Source organism: Lolium perenne, chromosome 2 (genome assembly GCF_019359855.2).
Source record: "Lolium perenne isolate Kyuss_39 chromosome 2, Kyuss_2.0, whole genome shotgun sequence".
Taxonomy (NCBI): Eukaryota; Viridiplantae; Streptophyta; class Magnoliopsida; order Poales; family Poaceae; genus Lolium; species Lolium perenne.
This window is the reverse complement of record NC_067245.2, coordinates 67,044,801-67,063,146: the sequence shown is the minus strand read 5'-3', so window position 1 is coordinate 67,063,146 and position 18,346 is coordinate 67,044,801. Positions and strand designations below refer to the sequence as shown.

Genomic DNA, 18,346 nt, shown 5'->3' with positions numbered 1-18,346 from the left:
TTATAATTGTATCCAAAAGCACATCAAATACATGATGTACCACTGGATCATGATAAACAAGTAAAGCACTTAGTGCTCATCACTAAATCATACCAATAAGCCAACAGCAATGCTCAGATGAGCATGCTCATGAATTTGAGCACAAGAACTAGCCACAGAAGCTCTGGCACTTGCAAAATTGCAAGAATTGCATACTGCAATTAAGCCATTGAAGCATATACGAATACACATGAGTGTCAGGCAAGCATAGAAACAAGAACAGAGGCACAGGGAAGAATTCTGGCAAGTGATGCAAGCTTTAACAGGCACATAGCTTAGCAATCTAGCACAGCAGCACACGCAGCACAGCAGCGGCAGCAAAGCAAGCACGGCCACAGAGCAGCATAAGCACGGCTAGCCTCTCCACGAGGAGGAGAAGCTGTGACCAGAGCTAAGGAAGGAGGGAGAAGAACAAGCACACAAGAGAGAGGGAGAGATGGCGAACGTACCAGGGTCGAGCAGGCATGCAACCATGGCGGCCACGACGGCACACGCCAGGGCACAGCGGCGCCAGGCCAAGCCAAGCCATGGCGGCGCCACAGCACCACCCCACCATGGCAGCACAGCCACGGCGGCGCCATCACGCCAGGAGCTCTGGGAGCCGCGGGATCACGCAGATCCCGTAACCCTAGCCATGGCGAAGAGGGTCGAGGACGAACAGGACCGGCGTCCGCTCCAGATCGACGCAGATGGAAAGGATCGCCGTCATAGGGCGGTTCGATTGCGCCCCATGGCAAGGGCCATGGCGGCCGGGGACCGCCGGAATCGGCCGGCGACGGTGAGGGCGACGCAGGTCGCCAGAGAGGAAGAGGATTAGGGTTAGGTCGAGGCGGCGCGAGGTGGTGAGGGAGTGAGCGACCGCTCGGGTCGGTTGGACCCGAGCTGGTCTAACCCAACCCGCTGGGCTCCACTGACAGGTGGGCCCAGGGGCAATTGTGACTTTTCACAATTCAATTAAAAACCAGAAACTTTGAAATTCAATAGAAAATTGATAAGAGCTCTAAAAAAATAATTAAAAATATGAAAATTGATCAGCATAAAATTATCTATTTAAATAAAATACCAAACAGAATTTTTGAAGACAATTAAGAATAATTCTTATTTTGATGATTTAAATAATAATTTAAATCACACATATTATTTTCAATAATGAAAATAAGTCCATTAATGCAATTGGACTTTAAAAACACCTTGACAATATTTCAAGGTTGTATTTACTCTAAGATAAGTATCTCCAAATCATTCTTAGTATTTACCTCTCACATAAAATAATAAGACATCGGAAAGGGGGGAACAAACCCTAAAAATGGAAAGCATGCATAATTGCTTCTTTAACCATTGCCCTTATTGGACAATGATGCTATTTTTCAGAGACAGAGGACAAGGGTCAGTCCACACCATCCAACTGCAAAACTTTGCAGTGTTCAGGCAAGTTCATCACTTGCACATGTCATTTGAGTATTTCTATCAAATTACTTGCAAAGTACTATGAATATCACTATTGCATAAAAAACCAAAACCACTACTTTCATAATTATGAATATGACTATGTGGTGGGCAATGGAACCATGGATTGTGTTGATATGGTGGAGGTTCCATTGCAAGGGTTTATATCCATCTAGGATTAAACAACAAATGTCGCCAGTGATTCTTGTGCCGTAATACCCGTGTTAACCATAAGATCCGGAGTGGGACGGAATAGTCAAAAGTGTTTCCACCTCTCGTTCATCAACGGATGCGCTTTGTCGTAGTACACTTGTAATCCAAGGGGGCAAGCGGTGAGGCTGGGGAGTCCTAAGTCCCCACGGCATAGTCCGTAGTACACTTGTCGCCCGAAGGAGCAAGCGGTGAGGCTGGGGAGTCCTAAGTGCCCACGGTATTGAGGTCTATGATGGGTTGCAGCTACCGGCGTAGGAGTGTATGGTAGAGCCCAACACTGTCGTCGTGGTCGGGGTCCACCTTGAAATCTACAGGAATAATGGGACCGGCGTGGACCCAGGGTCGGGGCATGCAACAAAGGGTGGGTGTTCGAGGTAGCGGAGGAACATGATTGGCTAGACCTTATACCGGGCCTCACACCGAAGGAAGTGTGGACGGGAAAGCTGCCCGGTTGGCACCAAGGTTAAGATCTCTTATGGGTAAAGCAACACACCTCTGCAGAGTGTAAAGAACTGTGACCTGTCACTCCCTGTTCCGGGATAAGGAACTGCGAACGCGGCCGGAAAGAAGCTCCATGAAGTTCTAGTAAACCGGTGAAGGCTGACGGACATAGCTCTTTGGAATAAAAGCAATCTCTTGAAAAAATGTTTATCAAAACTTGCATTGGTATTAGACTTTCTGGTCTAATATCGTAGCTAGTGCAATAAACACCTCTTCTCTATAATGAACTTGTTGAGTACGCTCGTACTCATCCCAATCTTAAATCCCTTGCTTAGATTGTCTGAATCGTCTGGAGGAGGACTACGACAACAATGAAGGAGCCGAGATCATCGGCTATGAAGAACCAGACCTCTCCGGAGGTATCGAAGGTGTAGACTACCTCATCGTCTACGGATCCGGGGAGGCTTCCGGAGGAGATCAAGCCTAGAATCATCTAGTAGTGGTAATAGCCGACCAGCGTGAACTCTTAATACTTAGCTGCTCGAGAGAATAAATGTACAACTTAATGAGACATCTATATTGTAAGCTAAGTTGGGTTCGCCTCGAACCCAGGAGTACTCCTCTTAGGACCCAAGAGGAACTCCAAGACGATATGTGTATGATTATTGTAATATTAAATGAATGAGTTATGGACCTGCTATGTTCTGTTGTACTACTCTGAGGGATGTAATATTTGCGGAATGGTACTTCGTGAATGTTATATCAACGACTGGCATACTACAACATGCAGTGGTATGCAGGGTCACCACATCTTTTGCCTGAAACACACCGCTCCCCATAAATATCACTAGGAAATGACTGCACCGTGAAAAGAGGCGGAAGTGTAAATCTGGACGCAACATCAGCAGCAGCCAGCGTCGCTGGAGAATCAGCAGCAGTAGCAGTCGGTCCGGCCCAGGGCCCGGTTGGACCGGCCTGGGGACCGGTTGGTCCGGCCCTGGGTCCGGTTGGACCGGCATGGGGACGGTTGGTCCGGTCCAGGACCCGGTCTGACCGGCCTGGCAACCGGTCGACCTGCCTGGCGCCCCTGGAAACGGGCCGGTTGGCACCAGCCGAAAACCCGGTTTGGACCGGCTCGACAGGTCCAGAACCCGGTCAACCGGCCTGGAGACCGGATCTGGTCGCGATTCTCCATCTTCTTCCCGATTCCAGACGCGAAATTTCACGATTTTGACCTCCAAAACAGCCATGGATGACCTCCAAACTGCACCAAACAACGCCAAACTTCCTCCAACCAACCTCCTTCGACCGAGAACCAAACTCCTCCGATCTTAGAGCTAATCTTCTCCGATGCAAACCGATCAAAGAGATCGATCAACAACACCTCGCCGTGAGCAACCCAGAAAGCTGATACCACATGATAAGGGAGCGACCCACTGGATCCTCCTTAGTTGATGCCCGATCTTTCACAGCGAGAACCTGGGGTAGAGAATCCTCCCAACAACGCGATGAACGCCGCCTGGAGAAGAGGGAACGAATCCAGCAAGCAACGGATCGATGAACGATACGCCTCAAACCAAGAGCTAGACAATCCTTGATGAACACAAGAACCTTCGCAGCGGATATAATAGATAACGGCAGCGCCGTACCCCCGGAGGGATGATACACGTGATCACACGCTATAGGGAAACCCTAATCTTTTTGTCTAAACTTGAACTGCCCTAAACCCTAGCCGTGCCATCTCCTTATATGAGAGGGAGTGCTGGCCGGCCGGCCCCCTTATTGGGCCTAACCTAGTTCGACTTGGACAGGCCCAAGTCAAACAAACTCTATTAAAACCCTAGATGGCCCACGGCATGACCTGGCTACATTACTATCTCATAATAACAAGATTATAATAAAATACTGGTACAACCTTAGATCCAAATATCATATCAATGGCTGTCCTAGAGTACCAGGCCCGGATATCCATATCAGGTTATCAACCAGCTGAGGGACAAATAACAAATGGTCGTTATGCGATGATTCTAAAGGAGATTGATTGTAGAAAGAACCAGTTTTAGGAAGTTAGTTTTCGTCATGAACAGAGGGAAGCAGGTAGGGATGCGCATAGTTTGGTAAAGGCAGCTTTGCCACTGCAGACACGGACCTATATACGTATTCGTGTGTATTCCTGCAAATTGCTTCTGAATAAAAAATCCTCTGTTCCACCTAAAATAAACATGTTCGTACTTAAAAAAAACTAGGTCCGTGTCTGCAGCAAATTTGCCTATCTGTTATGCAGCAAACTGTACAGAGCTCTCATTCCCAAGAAAATTCTTCTTTTTTCCAATTAAAAAAATTCTCGTCCCCAACCAATTAGAGCCCATGCATTTCAGTTCCATTAACAAAACTGTGCATCTCCCATATTGTACTCACGAAACTCACGCATGATGCATGATGAATGTCTACACAAATTAGCATGTTAGTTACACTAATTAAATCCATGCCTACATAAATTAGCATTTCAGTTTTAAACTCATTTAAAAATATCAAAAAATGTGACAAAAAAAGGTCACGCGTACATCTTGATTTTCTATGATCACTCCCGAGAGGCGGCTTGGGCGAAACCCTAGCCGCTGCCCCCACCCCTCCGCCCCGCCACCGGTGGAGGAAGCCGATAGGCAAAGCCCCCTCCATGCAGACGGTGGTAGCGGGCTCTAATCTTCGAGCGCGACTGGTGGCAGCAGGAGCCTCCTCCTCCTCGCGTGGTGGGATCTCCAACCAGAGCTTCCCGGGTGGTGGTGGCGTGCCCGCTGAGATCTCTAGTCTGTTGTTAGGAGGCGACCAGCGGCGATGTGAAGGTCTGCCGATGTTCCTATTAAAAAAAGGTGGTCCTTAGTTCTGGCATCAAGACGGCGTTTTGCTTGATGCTGACCCTCATTCATCCTACTGGTTAGTGGTGACGAGTTTTGGAAGGCACATAAATTTTAGTTCGGAATTTTTTTATTTTACATTTTTTCATATGCACCTTAGATCAAAAGTGAATTTTCGTGGTTCTGATTCTCAAAAAAGATATGCATACATGCATTGATGTGCGATCAAAATCGAAATCCAGGGATCGATCAGTCGTCAACATACTATGGTTGCAACTTTGCGGGCATGCACCAGCAAGGTAGTAGCGCCATTAACTGGTAGGTCATGGCTCGCAGCGGTAGCAGAGGGCAGACCCCGGCCCAGCTGTAGCGCAGCACCGCCACGGAGCCATGCATGCCGTATCGCAGCGCGGCAGCGTGCTCCGCGCGCTCGCCACTCGCCGGGGCTGCCTCCCCCTGCGCCCGCCAATGGCCGCGCCGCCACTCGTCGCGCCTCCATCCTGTCCGCTCGACACGGCACGCAGCACTTGCCGCGCATGCATGCGCCAACGCGGCCGGGTTAAAATATCATCATCCCTAGCTATAGCTACCAGTAGCTAGCGTCCAAAGTTTCGGTTCTCGGGTGGGGCCGGCCGGCCGGGGAAGAAGATGACCAAACAGTAGGACATGCACTGCTCCGCGTGTAAAGACCCCGATCTGGCCAGTGAGGTTTCGTGTACAAAGGAGTATGTATCTACGGGCCGTATACAAGCACGTGAGACGCCGGCCTGGATCAACTGTGCCAGTTACTACTGCTCCTCTACACTCTAGTACGGTGTAGTTCCACAGTACGTATGGGCATTTGTCTAGATTATTATCTGGACGACGCATCTGACGTACGTATGCTAGCGTACGCCGTAGGTACGCAATGCGGTGCTCCTGTTGGCCACGTGCTAAGTGTGCTTCGTCACCGGCTTTAATTTCTTTGACGATATAGACGCAGGTGATGTGATCACGGCCGGATTACTCTCGCAAATTTGTACGTATGCATGCAAAGTCTATTTGCCTCATGATCGTCGGGCACGTGGGGATACATCCAAGATCCAAACGTACATGTACGCTAAGCGGTCTCGCCGTTGCCGTTGGTTGTTCGTGAGCACAGGAAGGTTATACTTAGGGAATCTCCAACGGCAGCCCGACGGTGAACGTTGACGAGGGCACGAAGAATGGGAGGACGAAGGGGGCGAGGAGGACGCTCCGGCGGTGATGAGCGGGTCACCCTCCTCGAGTCCTTGACGCACCAGCATGCCAAAGAGGCAACCGAGAAGGCCATTGATGTGCGCATCGACTAGTTGTCATGTTAAACAACGGCCGGCCATATGGTGGAATGCATCCGCCAGTTTATGATGGAAGAGTGACGTGCCTGGACACTCCAAGCTTGGTAGGTGGCAGAAGCGAAAGCTCGCTAGTAGGCTCCCCTCCAGACCGCTATGGAGGGAGAATAGACCACCACCGTCTGCCAACGTGTTGCCTTCATTGCCGTGCCGACGGCTAGGGTACGGTGGCCGAGCAGCTGCCGGAAGATATGGAAGCGTTAGTGGCGCATCGGGCGGCTAGGGTTGCCGAAATTGAAGCGATGTCCTTGACGCGGACGGTGCAATTGGGGTGTTTGACCGCTACCCGCATCAAGATGCCGAAGAAGGCCGCCACTGAGAGGATGCGACGGGCCAACGAAGCAATCACACTGTGGCATGCAAGTAGCGGCGGGTACGAGGGCCAAGGAGGCTCCGACGGTCCTCAATCCTACGAGGGCCAAGGCAACACACGTGGCGCGGCAAGGCACAAAGGACAAGATGAGCTACGCTAGTAGTGGCGTGTCATTTAGGTTTAGCTAAATTACATTTACATTGTAATACATGTCAAGGAAAACAAAATTAACTGCATACCCTAACACCACCAACTTGTGGCCATGGAAGGAAACGCGGACCGTCCACTAAACCGCAAAGCCAGCCCATATTTGTGCCGAGAATGCGCCCAAACGAACCTATCCACGGGGCCACAATCCTTTGTGGGTTATTGTTGTGCCTCTATTTCGTTCTCGAGACAGATTTGGACACGGGATATCCGTTTGCAGGCCTCCGTTAGAGATGCCCTAAGGTAAATGTACATATACGTAGACTGGGAAGCTAAAGTAGATTAATTCAGTACGTACATTGTACCTGCACAAAACTAGTCGTGCAAGGGAAGTGGTGTGAAGTGCTTTGTGTGCTGCAGTAGGAGCATCCGGTTGGCGGCGAGTGTCGCAGTGTCTGACATCGTGACCCAACGGCAAGCAGCCACGAGGCACGGCGAGGCGCGGTGCGGCGAACGCGGACCGCGCCGAAGCGGCCAAAAGCTAGCGCGCATGCACGCCCGCGCCCGCTCCCGGTGCCTCCCCCCGCTCGCTCCGCCCCGCCCGTCCGTCACACGCCTGACGCTCCTCTCACTGGACGCCGCTGGAATCCACGCCAGAGCAGCGACTCGCCTCCGCCTACGTGTCGGCCGCGTCCCCGCCCGCGAGCCCACGTACCCCGCCACTCCGTCCCACGTGCCCCGCCCCCTGCGCCCATCCGATTGGCCGACCGCGCCTTCTTAACCCGGCCACGCCACCACCCGGCCACCAACGCCGTGCTCTCCGCCCGTCTCCTGCAGGCAGCTCCTCGATCAGTCCCCATGGCCATGGTGCAGCCGGTCGACATGGCCGTCAAGGCCAACCAGATCCTCGCGCGCTTCCGCCCCATCGCGCCAAAGCCGGCCGCCCTGCCCACATCGCCGGCCATCGACGGCGCCGCCGCCGTGGCAGCCAACAGCGTGCTCTGCCACCTGCAGAGCAGGCCGTGCCGGGCGCGCAAGCGAGGGCGCCAGAGCAGCGTCGTCCCGGTCTCCCCGTCCTCGTCCGCCAAAAGGAATAAGAGGCCCGTGTACACGATGCCGCTCCGGTGCGCGGCGGCCGCGGCCACCGACGCGGTGGTGGCCACGGCGACGAGGGCGCACGTGTCGGTCGCCATCCCACCCACTGCATGCATGTCCCTGGCATCGCTCTCGGCGGGTGCGGCAGGCCAGGACGACGAGGAGGAGGAGCGGGACGTCCCCGTGGAGCGCGACCTGCTGCGGAAGCTGCTGGAGCCCAAGGTGATCTCGCCGCGGGCCGTGCGCCCCGTGGGCTCCACCATCCACATCGCCTCCGTCGTCCTCCACGGCGCATGCACCAACGCCACAGGCCCCACCGCGTCGTCCAAGACGGCGGAGGAGGTGGAGGCGGAGCTGGAGGCCGACGCGCTCCCGGCGGTGGTCTCGGACTCAGGCAACCGCGTCCGCCTCGTCAACGACAAGTACAAGGAGATGGTGGGCGCGCCCGAGTGCACCTGGCTCGGCGCGCTCGCCAGGAGGATCAGCGGCGAGGTGGCCCTTGTGGTGCCCGACCAGCCGGACACCCGCGGGGGGTTCTCGTGCGCGGCCAAGATCGAGTGGGAGCGCGGCGGCGGCGAGCGGGCGTCCGTGCATGCGGCGTGCGACGTCACCCGGCTGCACTGCGACTCCAGGGACTACATTTACGCCTGGAGGTTCCGCACCGCCGACGCCGACGCATCATCCTCCGTCAGCAGCCACCGCTCCGGCGACGCATGAGACGACACTGCTGCCGTCTGTACTGTACATCCTGCGTCGTGGTCTCGTGGACAACTCCAAACCCAACCAAGTGCATATGCCATAGTAGATTAAGTCGCATGTTCTTTTGTTTTGTTTTAAGACTAGGTTAAGGTGCATGTTTAGCGGTGCTGGTAAACCTAGGTGACTGAGCTGTTTCCTCTTTTGGTAACTCCATAGGTTGCATGGCCAGGTACTACTAAAGTACATACATATGATGTTGACTGGAGAATGGAAGGGAAAATATGACATGTGCTTTAGTGGAATTGTACATCTGCTGGTGCCTTCTCAGGTTCTTGGTGTTCCATTTGATAACGACCGCTGATTGGTATAGGAGTGCAAAGGACAAGGCAGGATAGACAAAAAGCCTAGCCACAGACTGGCAATCAGGATCTGTCTCGGCCTTCTTTGCGTGCAACCGGGGGTGACTTGGGTAAGCAAATGTAGTAGACAATAGAGCAAAAACTATTGCCAAGTTCTTTTGAGTGAACGAGCACTTTATGAAATGACAAACGCAAGGTACATGTTTGGCTGATCAGTTAACAAACATTTGATGATAAGATGAACATTGTGTTCGGTTACAATGCGTGCTTATTACACGTTTGATGGAGGCATGTCCTGCTCATATTGCACACCAGGGGTTGATCAAAGAGAAAAGCAGTACAGACAGCATATGGAAAACAACATCCCGTCACATTCTTCACACACAACATGCAAGCCCACGGCTTAAGCTGCTTCCTCCGTCTTCGGGGGACCTTTCCACTTGAAGTTTTCTGCATACGTTTTGGGCTGCATGATTCAACAGCAACCGTTAAGTACACGAATATCGTCAATACGCAGAGAACTCAGCAAAAATAGCTTGCTACAGCAAAGACTAGAAGCATGCCAGTAATTGGCATGCTCACTCGTTAATCTTCTTGTCTAAATCCGATGTGTATTTTGATTCAACATCTCACTGGTATGTAATTCTAGAGAATTGTATCACAGGCTGACCAACATAAACCTCAGCTTGTTCTTCTAGCTGATAACAGGTCAACCTTCGCACCGTGAAAACACTGCCAAAACAGTGGTCTCGTTCCTCACTATGGTGTAGCGTAGGCACATTAATTCAACCAGCACAGCAGTCAGTACTGACTAGATTGTCCTCATCGAGTTTCTAGTAACAAAAAGATAAGGATCTCTGGCCAAGTTCACATTCGTTGTACTCCTACTTATAACGCTGTACTCTATTCCAGTTCACATTGGATGTGCTTCTAATGTTGATAACAATTTTGGTTTTTCTCCACAAACCGCTGACATCTAAGTACCGAGGAAGGACCCGAACGAACGGCAAAGCTAATTTTCATGAAAGAGCGAAATACCAGCACACAGGAGACATGAAAAATGGGAGTCACAAACCAAGCAACAGGCTACCACCATTAAATGCAGGATTTGCCTCCTCCCTTGGTCTTCACACCTCCTTTCTTCATCTCCTCCCCAGACCCCAAGTTAGTCCTCGCTAGTAATTAGAGCATCTCTAGCAGAGCCCCTAAACAGGCCAAAACCGAAAAATAACCGCCAGTTTAAGGGTTCAGGTTGAAAAATGGCGCCGATCAGTTACCGTAAAAGCGTAAAAGGGCCAAAACCGAAAAACTTTTTTCGGGCCGAGACAAAAAAACCCAAATCGGCCTATTTGTAGGGGTCGCTCGAGCGAACCGAACGCTCAATCCATATCTACGGCGCGCTGAAATTTCAGCTGACGCAACTGCTCGCTCTCTCCCTCCCCGCGCCGCCACCACTCCGCCGCCGCCGCACCACCCGATTCGCCCGAGCCCCGCATCCCGGAGCTAGTGCAGGTCGCCCTGCACCCCGCACCCCGCTTGCTGTTCCTCCCCCAACTCGGATGAGCTCGGGTGACGAGTTCGTCGATGTCGATCTATCGGATTCGTCGAGCTCGGACGATTCCAACCTCAACGAGCTGTTCCAGGATAACGAGATGGAGGCCACCATGCTCCTCCTCTCAGTCAAGGAGCTAGAGGACTGCGCGAAGCTGCTGAATCGGAGGCGCGGGTCGGTGATTGGCCAAACCACATCCAGCGGAATCGCCTCCTCGGCCATGAGCAGCTGATGGAAGACTACTTCGCCGAGGTACCTACCTATCCGCCCCATCTATTCCGTAGGAGGTATCGCATGCGGCGTAGTTTGTTCCTCAAAATCGTCAAGGCCTGCAAAGCCAATTCGAATTACTTCAAGCAACGTGGAAATGCCGCCGGCGTGATGGGTTTAAGCCCGTTCCAAAAAATCTCTGCTGCCATGAGGGTGATTGCGTATGGCATCCCTGCGGATTACACCTACGAGTATCTTCGAATTGGCGAAGATATTGCATTAGAGTCGGTGCGTAGGTTTGCTCGCCTGATTATCAAGCTGTTTGGGCCAACCTATCTCCGAGCTCCCAATGAGGATGACACCAAAAGATTGGTGGAGATAAATGAGAAAAGAGGTTGGCCGGACATGCTTGGTAGTCTTGATTGTATCATTGTTAAGACATTTGTTCATTTGTGAAGTTTCTGAGAATTGTTGTAATTTGGTTGAGACATTTTTCATTTGTTCAATTTTCCCAAAACTGTTGTAATAATTTGTTGTAATAATTTGGTTCAGACTATTGTTTATGTGTTGTAATAATTTGGATGATTATTTGATTAATTATGATTGATTGTTGTATGTTTTGCATATGAATTCTATGAAAAACCCTGCTTTTACGGGTTCGGAAGCCGCTGGCGCCATTTTACGACCCGTAAACACGAGTTCGGTGAACTGAACTCCGGGTAACTCCGGGTTTTCAGTTCGCGTTTTTACGGGCTCTGCTAGAGATGCTCTTAGCCATTACCAAGTTGGTCTTCACCCATTAGCCATTACTCTTACATGTCATTACCAAGATGGTCTTCACCCATTTGCCATTACTCTTACATGTCACCCTCCCTTGCCTCTATCCTAAGCCCTAAAGCTTAAGAATCCCTTGGCATGTCATCCTCCCTTTGCCTCTACCCTAAGCTTAAGAATCCCTTGGCAGGCTGGCAGTAGCACCATTGCCCTCCATTCCAAAAGTGAAAACACCCAAGTCAACACCCTCACATCCAACTTCCAATTTTTTTCGATAATGATCCAACTTCCAAATATGTCCTAACTACATCTCTGCTCCATTTCCCGCATTATAATGCATTGACATGAGTTGTTCTGACTAACAAGGATCATATCGCTTCAAGAAATAAGCACATTTAGTGCTTAGTACCAAAATCATCACCACTAATTTCTCTTATCAGAAGATTCACTTAATATCTTACTTCCGACTCAAAGTTAAGTACTTACTATGAGGATATGTTTATGTCAAATCCAGTAAATCAATGCAGAAGATGTATAAGAAGACTTACAAAAGTACAAATTCTATAATTACGGCACACTACATGCAAGCACAAACAGATTCAGAAGACATAGTTGCAAGTATTACACCTAAGCAAAGCAAAAAAAAGGTGTATTTGGTTAAAAGACTATGAAGATGCAAGATATAAGCTGTATAAATAGGAAAATGCATTAACCAAGTCAAAATGAAGGATGTGCAGGGTATACGGACCTTCAAAAGAGGTGTATGACGTTTCCTCAGCTGCAAAAAAGTACATGTAGATGTAAGTATACAGTTCTAATTTTCCAAGAAAATAAATACAGAAGTCGCATTCCAAAAAAAACGGCACAGCACAAGTTAACTGAATACTAGTCAATAGCCATTCAACTCAACATACATAATACTCCAGAAATTAATTTTCAAAAACCTAGACGATTAAACGCCTATGTAAACGTTGTGCTGAACCCCACCATGATGATTAGGCCATAGTTGGCACATGTGCGGCTAGCCGATTGAACTACTCATACACGGCTCCAGTCAGTCCAAGCAAGACTAATGGGCCAAGAAAGCAGTGGTAAAATCGTTTTTTTGGGAAGACTCGGGATATTTGGCAGAGACGCAGAGGCATATGTGGTGAAACAGGATGAACCAGCAGAGAGGCACCCGCGATCATCTATGCCGCTGCTGCAAGAACAAAACTGGCACAGCTGACTGCGACAAGACCAGCGACACTCCTCCGCATCTGCTTCTGCTTCAACATGCTCCTTAGCCTCTGCTTGCTTCTGCTGACCAGGTCGAATCAAACTGCAGCGCTCTTGTAGTCTGCTCTAGTGCCTTGCTCTGTTCATATTTATGTGTCAGTTGACTGCTTGGTTCAGCTTGTTTGGGAGTCAGGATTATCAAATAGTGATTAGCGGCTGCTGGGTTGTCGTGTTTGGGACAGCGAGACTTGGTAGTTGCGCAGTGCATCTTTTAGTGTTTTTTGGTAGTTGTACGTCCGACTAACAGCTTACCGTCTAGATTGATTAATTGTCTGACCACCTCTCTAATCACAAGTTACCAACTGACTGACTGCTCCAACTAGTGATATTTGGAACATAGCCAGAAAAAGATTCCAAAATTGTTAAAGATCTTCAGCTTAGTTAAAACAAAGTTTCATGTGAATCTCACCCTAAATTGAAAACAATACAGTGAGCTTACAGATGACATCTCACCCTAATGGATTTCAGAGAAGGAACATGATCAATATTTGACTTCTCAAAGGCATAATCCATTATCATATGTCTAAGACATCAGGAGGATATGTTAATCAAAAGGCGTGTGACGTAAGTGCTCAATTTCATGGCAAAACAGGTGGGAGGTTATTTGTGGAGAAAAGAATTTCAGTTGACTTAATCGAGCAAAGCAACGAGATAAGAACTGTTCAGCAAATTTTGGAGGAATCAATAGGTAGAACAATACTTAACCACCTATCTATTAGGCAAATTAAGCTAGCGAGAAAGAAAATCCACAATGAGAGATAATTAAACTTCATATCTGACTATCTTGAAATCCATCTCCATCAGTACTTGATTAAATTGGCCTAAACTGGTTTGGAAACTTACCATGGGTTACTTCCCAGTTTGAATATTCCAATTAGAGAAGAATCAAGTATCAAACTACTAGATGTTCAAAAGTTTTAACCAAGTCATGCTTCAATATTTCCCAATATTCTTGAAGTTCCCATTCTGATAAGATATCTAATTTGTGACTTATCTACCAGAATACCAGGAAGGGGAAAAGGACCCACCACATATTCCCATCCGTGTTTTTCAGCAAATGCCTTTGCTGACTCAGCACTGTCAAATGAAAGTCCAGCTTCACCAACATTAGCATACGGATCGCCAGTAGATGTCCATCCCATTAATGGGTTCTCCCACCTATCATGAATTCAAATGTTAGAACCAGTTTCTCAGAAAAGAAAAAGAGAGGAGTATCTGATAGTGTTAGTTTGCTAACCAAAATCTGAAGACAAGAACAGAATAAGTGCACAAGCCATGACCCTAAGCCATATACAACCAAAAAAAAAGGTACACTGTAGCACCTAATCAAAGAAATCTGCTTAATCGGAGATCGAACAAACTGGCTGCGATCTTCATGGTTTACAGTTTGTGACAATGAATATGAAAGCAGAAAAAACAGCAGCAGTTTCCAGCTTCTTCCTTGCTTTTTAACTTCAGATTCTACATGAAGTTTAAATTATGTTGCAATCAGCCTATTGGAGCATGCATGGTATGCATTCTGCAGTGATAGAGCAGTCATCATGTTACTTACTTGTAGTACTTGTAAGGTATAACAAGTCAAAGAGCCCAGTTATAGGCTTCTAGCATCCAGTGTGCTTGCAGAAGCAAACCCGATCACATACAAAATATTATGGTACCACGACATACAATGAGATGCTACTTAATCGGAGACCTCAAGATCATGTCACATAGGTATTGAGGACATTATAGACAACAATGCTAGAAGCAAGACAAATGGGCCTACAATAGTTGTGTGCTGTGCCATCAAATTAAATTGGCATTCAGATGTCTACCCACATGGCTACATGGCATGGTAAGTGGATTGTAAGATGATTTGTCACACGCAGTAAATATTTTGTTTTAAGTATGACAAGAACCCATAACACACAGCGCCTCTGAAAGAAAAATACCAAAAGAATAACTATGTTACAAATGTAGGAGCATTAATCTCATTTCTTATACAGTTACAGATAAAATAACATCTCTAATCACGCCTGTGCAGTTTTTGCGTTGGGTTATTAAAGTGATGGTCTTAGGCCCAGCAGCGTTCATTGCTGGTTTATTTCCGATTGGTATGATTTTATGTTTATATTATATGGTAGGTTATGGCATTCACTTGCACTTGTACTTGTTTCAATTGGTGCTGCACTTCTCGACCAAAGAATGTGCCTTGAGATCTGTGCACATTGTCCCACCGCTATTTCTATAACTGTATGGTAAGAGAATATGCCAGATCTTAAGGCCCATTTAACAATTGAAATAGTGGGAGTTCACCTATGCAAACACAGATCCACTCTCACGCATATTATCAGAATGCTAACACGGTAACACCTATTGAACATTTGAACACCTGTGCTTCGCAATCACCTTACTATAACTCACATTTTTTTGGGTAACTTCTAATGAAGAGTCAACTTGATACATGGGTTGCTAGTGGAAGGCACATAAAGAATACCCCATGAGGTATAACACCATTCAGGACTTAGTTACAACTACAGTCTAACTGCATAATCAAGCATGCAGCTAGTAGTCTAATACCTCAGCCACTGATAGTTTGGATTTCGGAAGCCCCAATTGAGCATTAGTTAGTTTGTGATTAACATAAGAAAATTTCTAGTTATGATCCGTTTGGAAGGTAAGTTTTAATGTAAGTCGAGGTTAAATACTTATCAAAGGAATTCAGGATGTATGGCCCATTAGAAAGAACAAGAGAACCAACAAAGCAGAACAAGAAACATACTTTTGAGTTGACATGAAGTTGATTTTCCACCTCCCAACTTTGCCGGAACCTTGCTGAGATGCAGTCCTAGCTGGTGCATAGATTAGAACCTGCATACTCACAAAGATAAAGTGAATATCTGAAAAGGGGAGAAAAGGTTCAGACACAAAATTTGGCTCTAGCACCTATGCTCTGAAAGTGACTTTGTGAAATCAAACCAGGCATTTAGGATTTCGGATTTGGCACCTAGCCTCCTGAAAGTTTATAACTAGCATATAAACCATCACACTGTAAGCTCCAAAATTGCAGAATTTCTGACCGAATACTGTCAACTCCCATTAAACATCTCAAAAAATTCTTGGAGACCCATCAAACTATGACTGTGCATAATGCACAACCAAAGTCCAAACTGTAGCAAAATGTAAAGCAAACCAGGATCCACTTACCCAAAGTTACAGAGCGCGAGAGTAATGTGGCCGTTGCCACTCTCTATCTTTTTGTTCTCATTTTTCGCAGAGACATGTCCAACCAAATGCCCCAACAAAAATGGTCTAACACAGTGACTCCAAATCGTCATTGGGTTGGAAATTTGGCACAATCTATGCGGGGTGGAACCCAACCTCCCACACATTTCTCACCACCATAGCTCAACCAAAATGAAATTTGCATGTACACTACTACCACTAAATTCCCATTTCTGTCAAGTCCAAAGTACAGACTCCAGGTACAACTAACGCATAGACCCATCACCTCAACACCTAACAACCTACAAAAAAAAACCTTGAAACCCGAACATCTCGAGAGATGCCCGCATGGATCCGCTAAATACTGGCCTATGGCGATGACGGCGAAGCCGAGGAAGGCGAGGGAACGGTACCTTGCGGCGGAGGTGCTCCTCGGGGATGCCGGAGACCATGCCGATCTCCCCGGGCTTGATCTCCACGAGGGCATCGGAGGCCTCCGCGGAGAGCATCCGCGCGGGCGTCGGGGATAGCAGGGCGCGGCCTAGGCCGGGGACGACCCGCCGGAGTGGGGCGGCCATCGCGTCGGAGCCGCACGCCGGAGAGAGGTGGAGGAGGAAGGAGATGCTGCGGAGAAGAGCTTCGGAGCAAACGGCCTGCGAATGCGCGATCTGGCCGCGCCGAGAATATGACGGAGCCCATAATAGTAGATGGATCAGGTCCATGGCCTCTGGGCTAGGTCATTGGGCCCTATGGATAATTGTTCTACAGGCTTAGGCCCATACAGGCCGACCTGGGTTTATATCAGATTAATTATCCGCGCATTCTAAAAAAAATGTTCATGTATTATCAAAATACTGTTCCTATGCATGATGAAAATGTTCTTATATTTTATAAAATATTTTCATGAAATAAAAATAAAAAAATCATGTAAATTATAGAATATGTCCACGGTACGAAAAAAGGTAAATATAGATGTAATAAAATTTGTTCCTGGAAATAAAATGTTCATATATTTTATAAAGAACGTTCATGGTATGAATAATATTATTTTACTATTGATTTGGGATCCAAGCTTTCCACTCTTTTTTGATTCTTTGATTTGAAATCCTTGAATAGCTAGGTTAACTCTTTAGCTTTGAATAGCTAGGTTAATATTATTTTACTATTGATTTGGGATCCAAGCTTTCCACTCTATTTTGATTGTTTGATTTGAAATCCTTGAGTAGCACGGCCATGTATTTCTAGATCTAAGCCCGGAGATATCTCTCTCATGTAGAGAGAAGAAAATCACATATTGATTGACCATGCATCGTAACATGCTTCATTGTAAACCTGAAGATTACATTTTTAGAATAACCATACATGTATATGTTTTCACAACTAAATCACGTACTTGCAAATAAAAATACAATACTCAAGAAACATTCAGTATCCATGGATATATTGAAATATAATCACCTAGATGATTGCCTCCGCATCATATTTCCAACATTCTCACCGTATGTAGTCGCAAAAAAATACAGGTAGAGAGCATGCACGGTAATCTTATGACAGAGGTCATTGTACACTAACAAGTTTTGGCCCGGCAATGTTTTTTAAATAGGTTTCGTAGCACGACTTAGTCCTATGTTGGGTGATCTACATTTCCATGTTATATTTGGTGTTCAAATAAACATTAACAATGTTCATATGGTCGAGAGCATGGAGAATCCTTTTTTCAAACTCGTTGCCTATATGTTCTGCTATTAATGTACTTATTATTATTGTTCTCGCAAAAGAGGGGTGAAAAAAGAATACGAACTTTGAAGGAGGAAACAAGAATGAAAGAGCTATGTAATCATCGTCCTTAAAAAAAAGAGCTATGTAATCGTCGATGCCATGGGGCATGGGCCATGGCATGCGCGCGTCAGAGATGCTAGGCTGCTAACAACAACTATTCTTTTTTACAGCTGCTAGCAACAACCTTGGCATCCTCTGCAGAAACTTACATAGTCCATCCAGAAGCATTCCAAGGAACCCTCGATCGTATCTCAGCTATCATCCAATTGTCGTACGTGGCAGCTATATCCCTTACAGGTCCCGATTAATTGCTAATTAACAAGATCAAACATTAATCAACGGGTGACAGCGTCAGGCTCAGCGGTAAGTAGCAAGAAGTCGCGTTGTTAATACTTTCATACTACGGGACTTTGAATAGTTGGCAGGAGCAGCTGAATTTTCCTCCCAACTTGTTCGATCAGCCGTCATCTCGTCCGTGTTTCGAGCACTTCAGTGCGAGTTTAACTTCCCAGGCATTCTTCATATGGCTAGGCCTAGGCGGCAAGGTAGTTTCGTTCTATTTCATCAGC

At 47.5% G+C, this 18,346-nt stretch overlaps 2 protein-coding genes across 2 annotated transcripts; one reads left to right on the top strand and one right to left on the bottom strand.

The window, feature by feature from the left end:
• Positions 1-7,682: 7,682 nt before the first annotated feature.
• LOC127332849 (uncharacterized) lies at positions 7,683-9,047 on the top strand. Its single transcript, XM_051359189.2, has one exon. The coding sequence runs from the start codon at positions 7,686-7,688 to the stop codon at positions 8,637-8,639; it is 954 nt and encodes a 317-aa protein (XP_051215149.1). The 5' UTR covers positions 7,683-7,685; the 3' UTR covers positions 8,640-9,047.
• A 142-nt stretch (positions 9,048-9,189) lies between these two features.
• Positions 9,190-16,675, bottom strand: LOC127332850 (NADH dehydrogenase [ubiquinone] iron-sulfur protein 4, mitochondrial). The gene is made up of 5 exons (XM_051359190.1): positions 16,412-16,675; positions 15,556-15,644; positions 13,823-13,952; positions 12,265-12,294; positions 9,190-9,446 (listed from the first exon to the last, which is right to left on the bottom strand). The coding sequence occupies exons 1-5, from the start codon at positions 16,574-16,576 to the stop codon at positions 9,384-9,386; spliced, it is 477 nt and encodes a 158-aa protein (XP_051215150.1). The 5' UTR covers positions 16,577-16,675; the 3' UTR covers positions 9,190-9,383.
• Positions 16,676-18,346: the final 1,671 nt, after the last annotated feature.

Excerpts from the sequence above, each read along its gene's own strand:
- LOC127332849 (XM_051359189.2), top strand. The coding sequence starts at position 7,686 with ATGGCCATGGTGCAGCCGGTCGACATGGCCGTCAAGGCCAACCAGATC.
- LOC127332850 (XM_051359190.1), bottom strand. The coding sequence starts at position 16,576 with ATGGCCGCCCCACTCCGGCGGGTCGTCCCCGGCCTAGGCCGCGCCCTG. Across the intron at positions 13,953-15,555 it reads AACTTCATGTCAACTCAAAA|GTGGGAGAACCCATTAATGG; the intron begins GTATGTTTCTTG and ends AATTCATGATAG. Across the intron at positions 9,447-12,264 it reads GTCATACACCTCTTTTGAAG|CCCAAAACGTATGCAGAAAA; the intron begins GTCCGTATACCC and ends TGAATCATGCAG.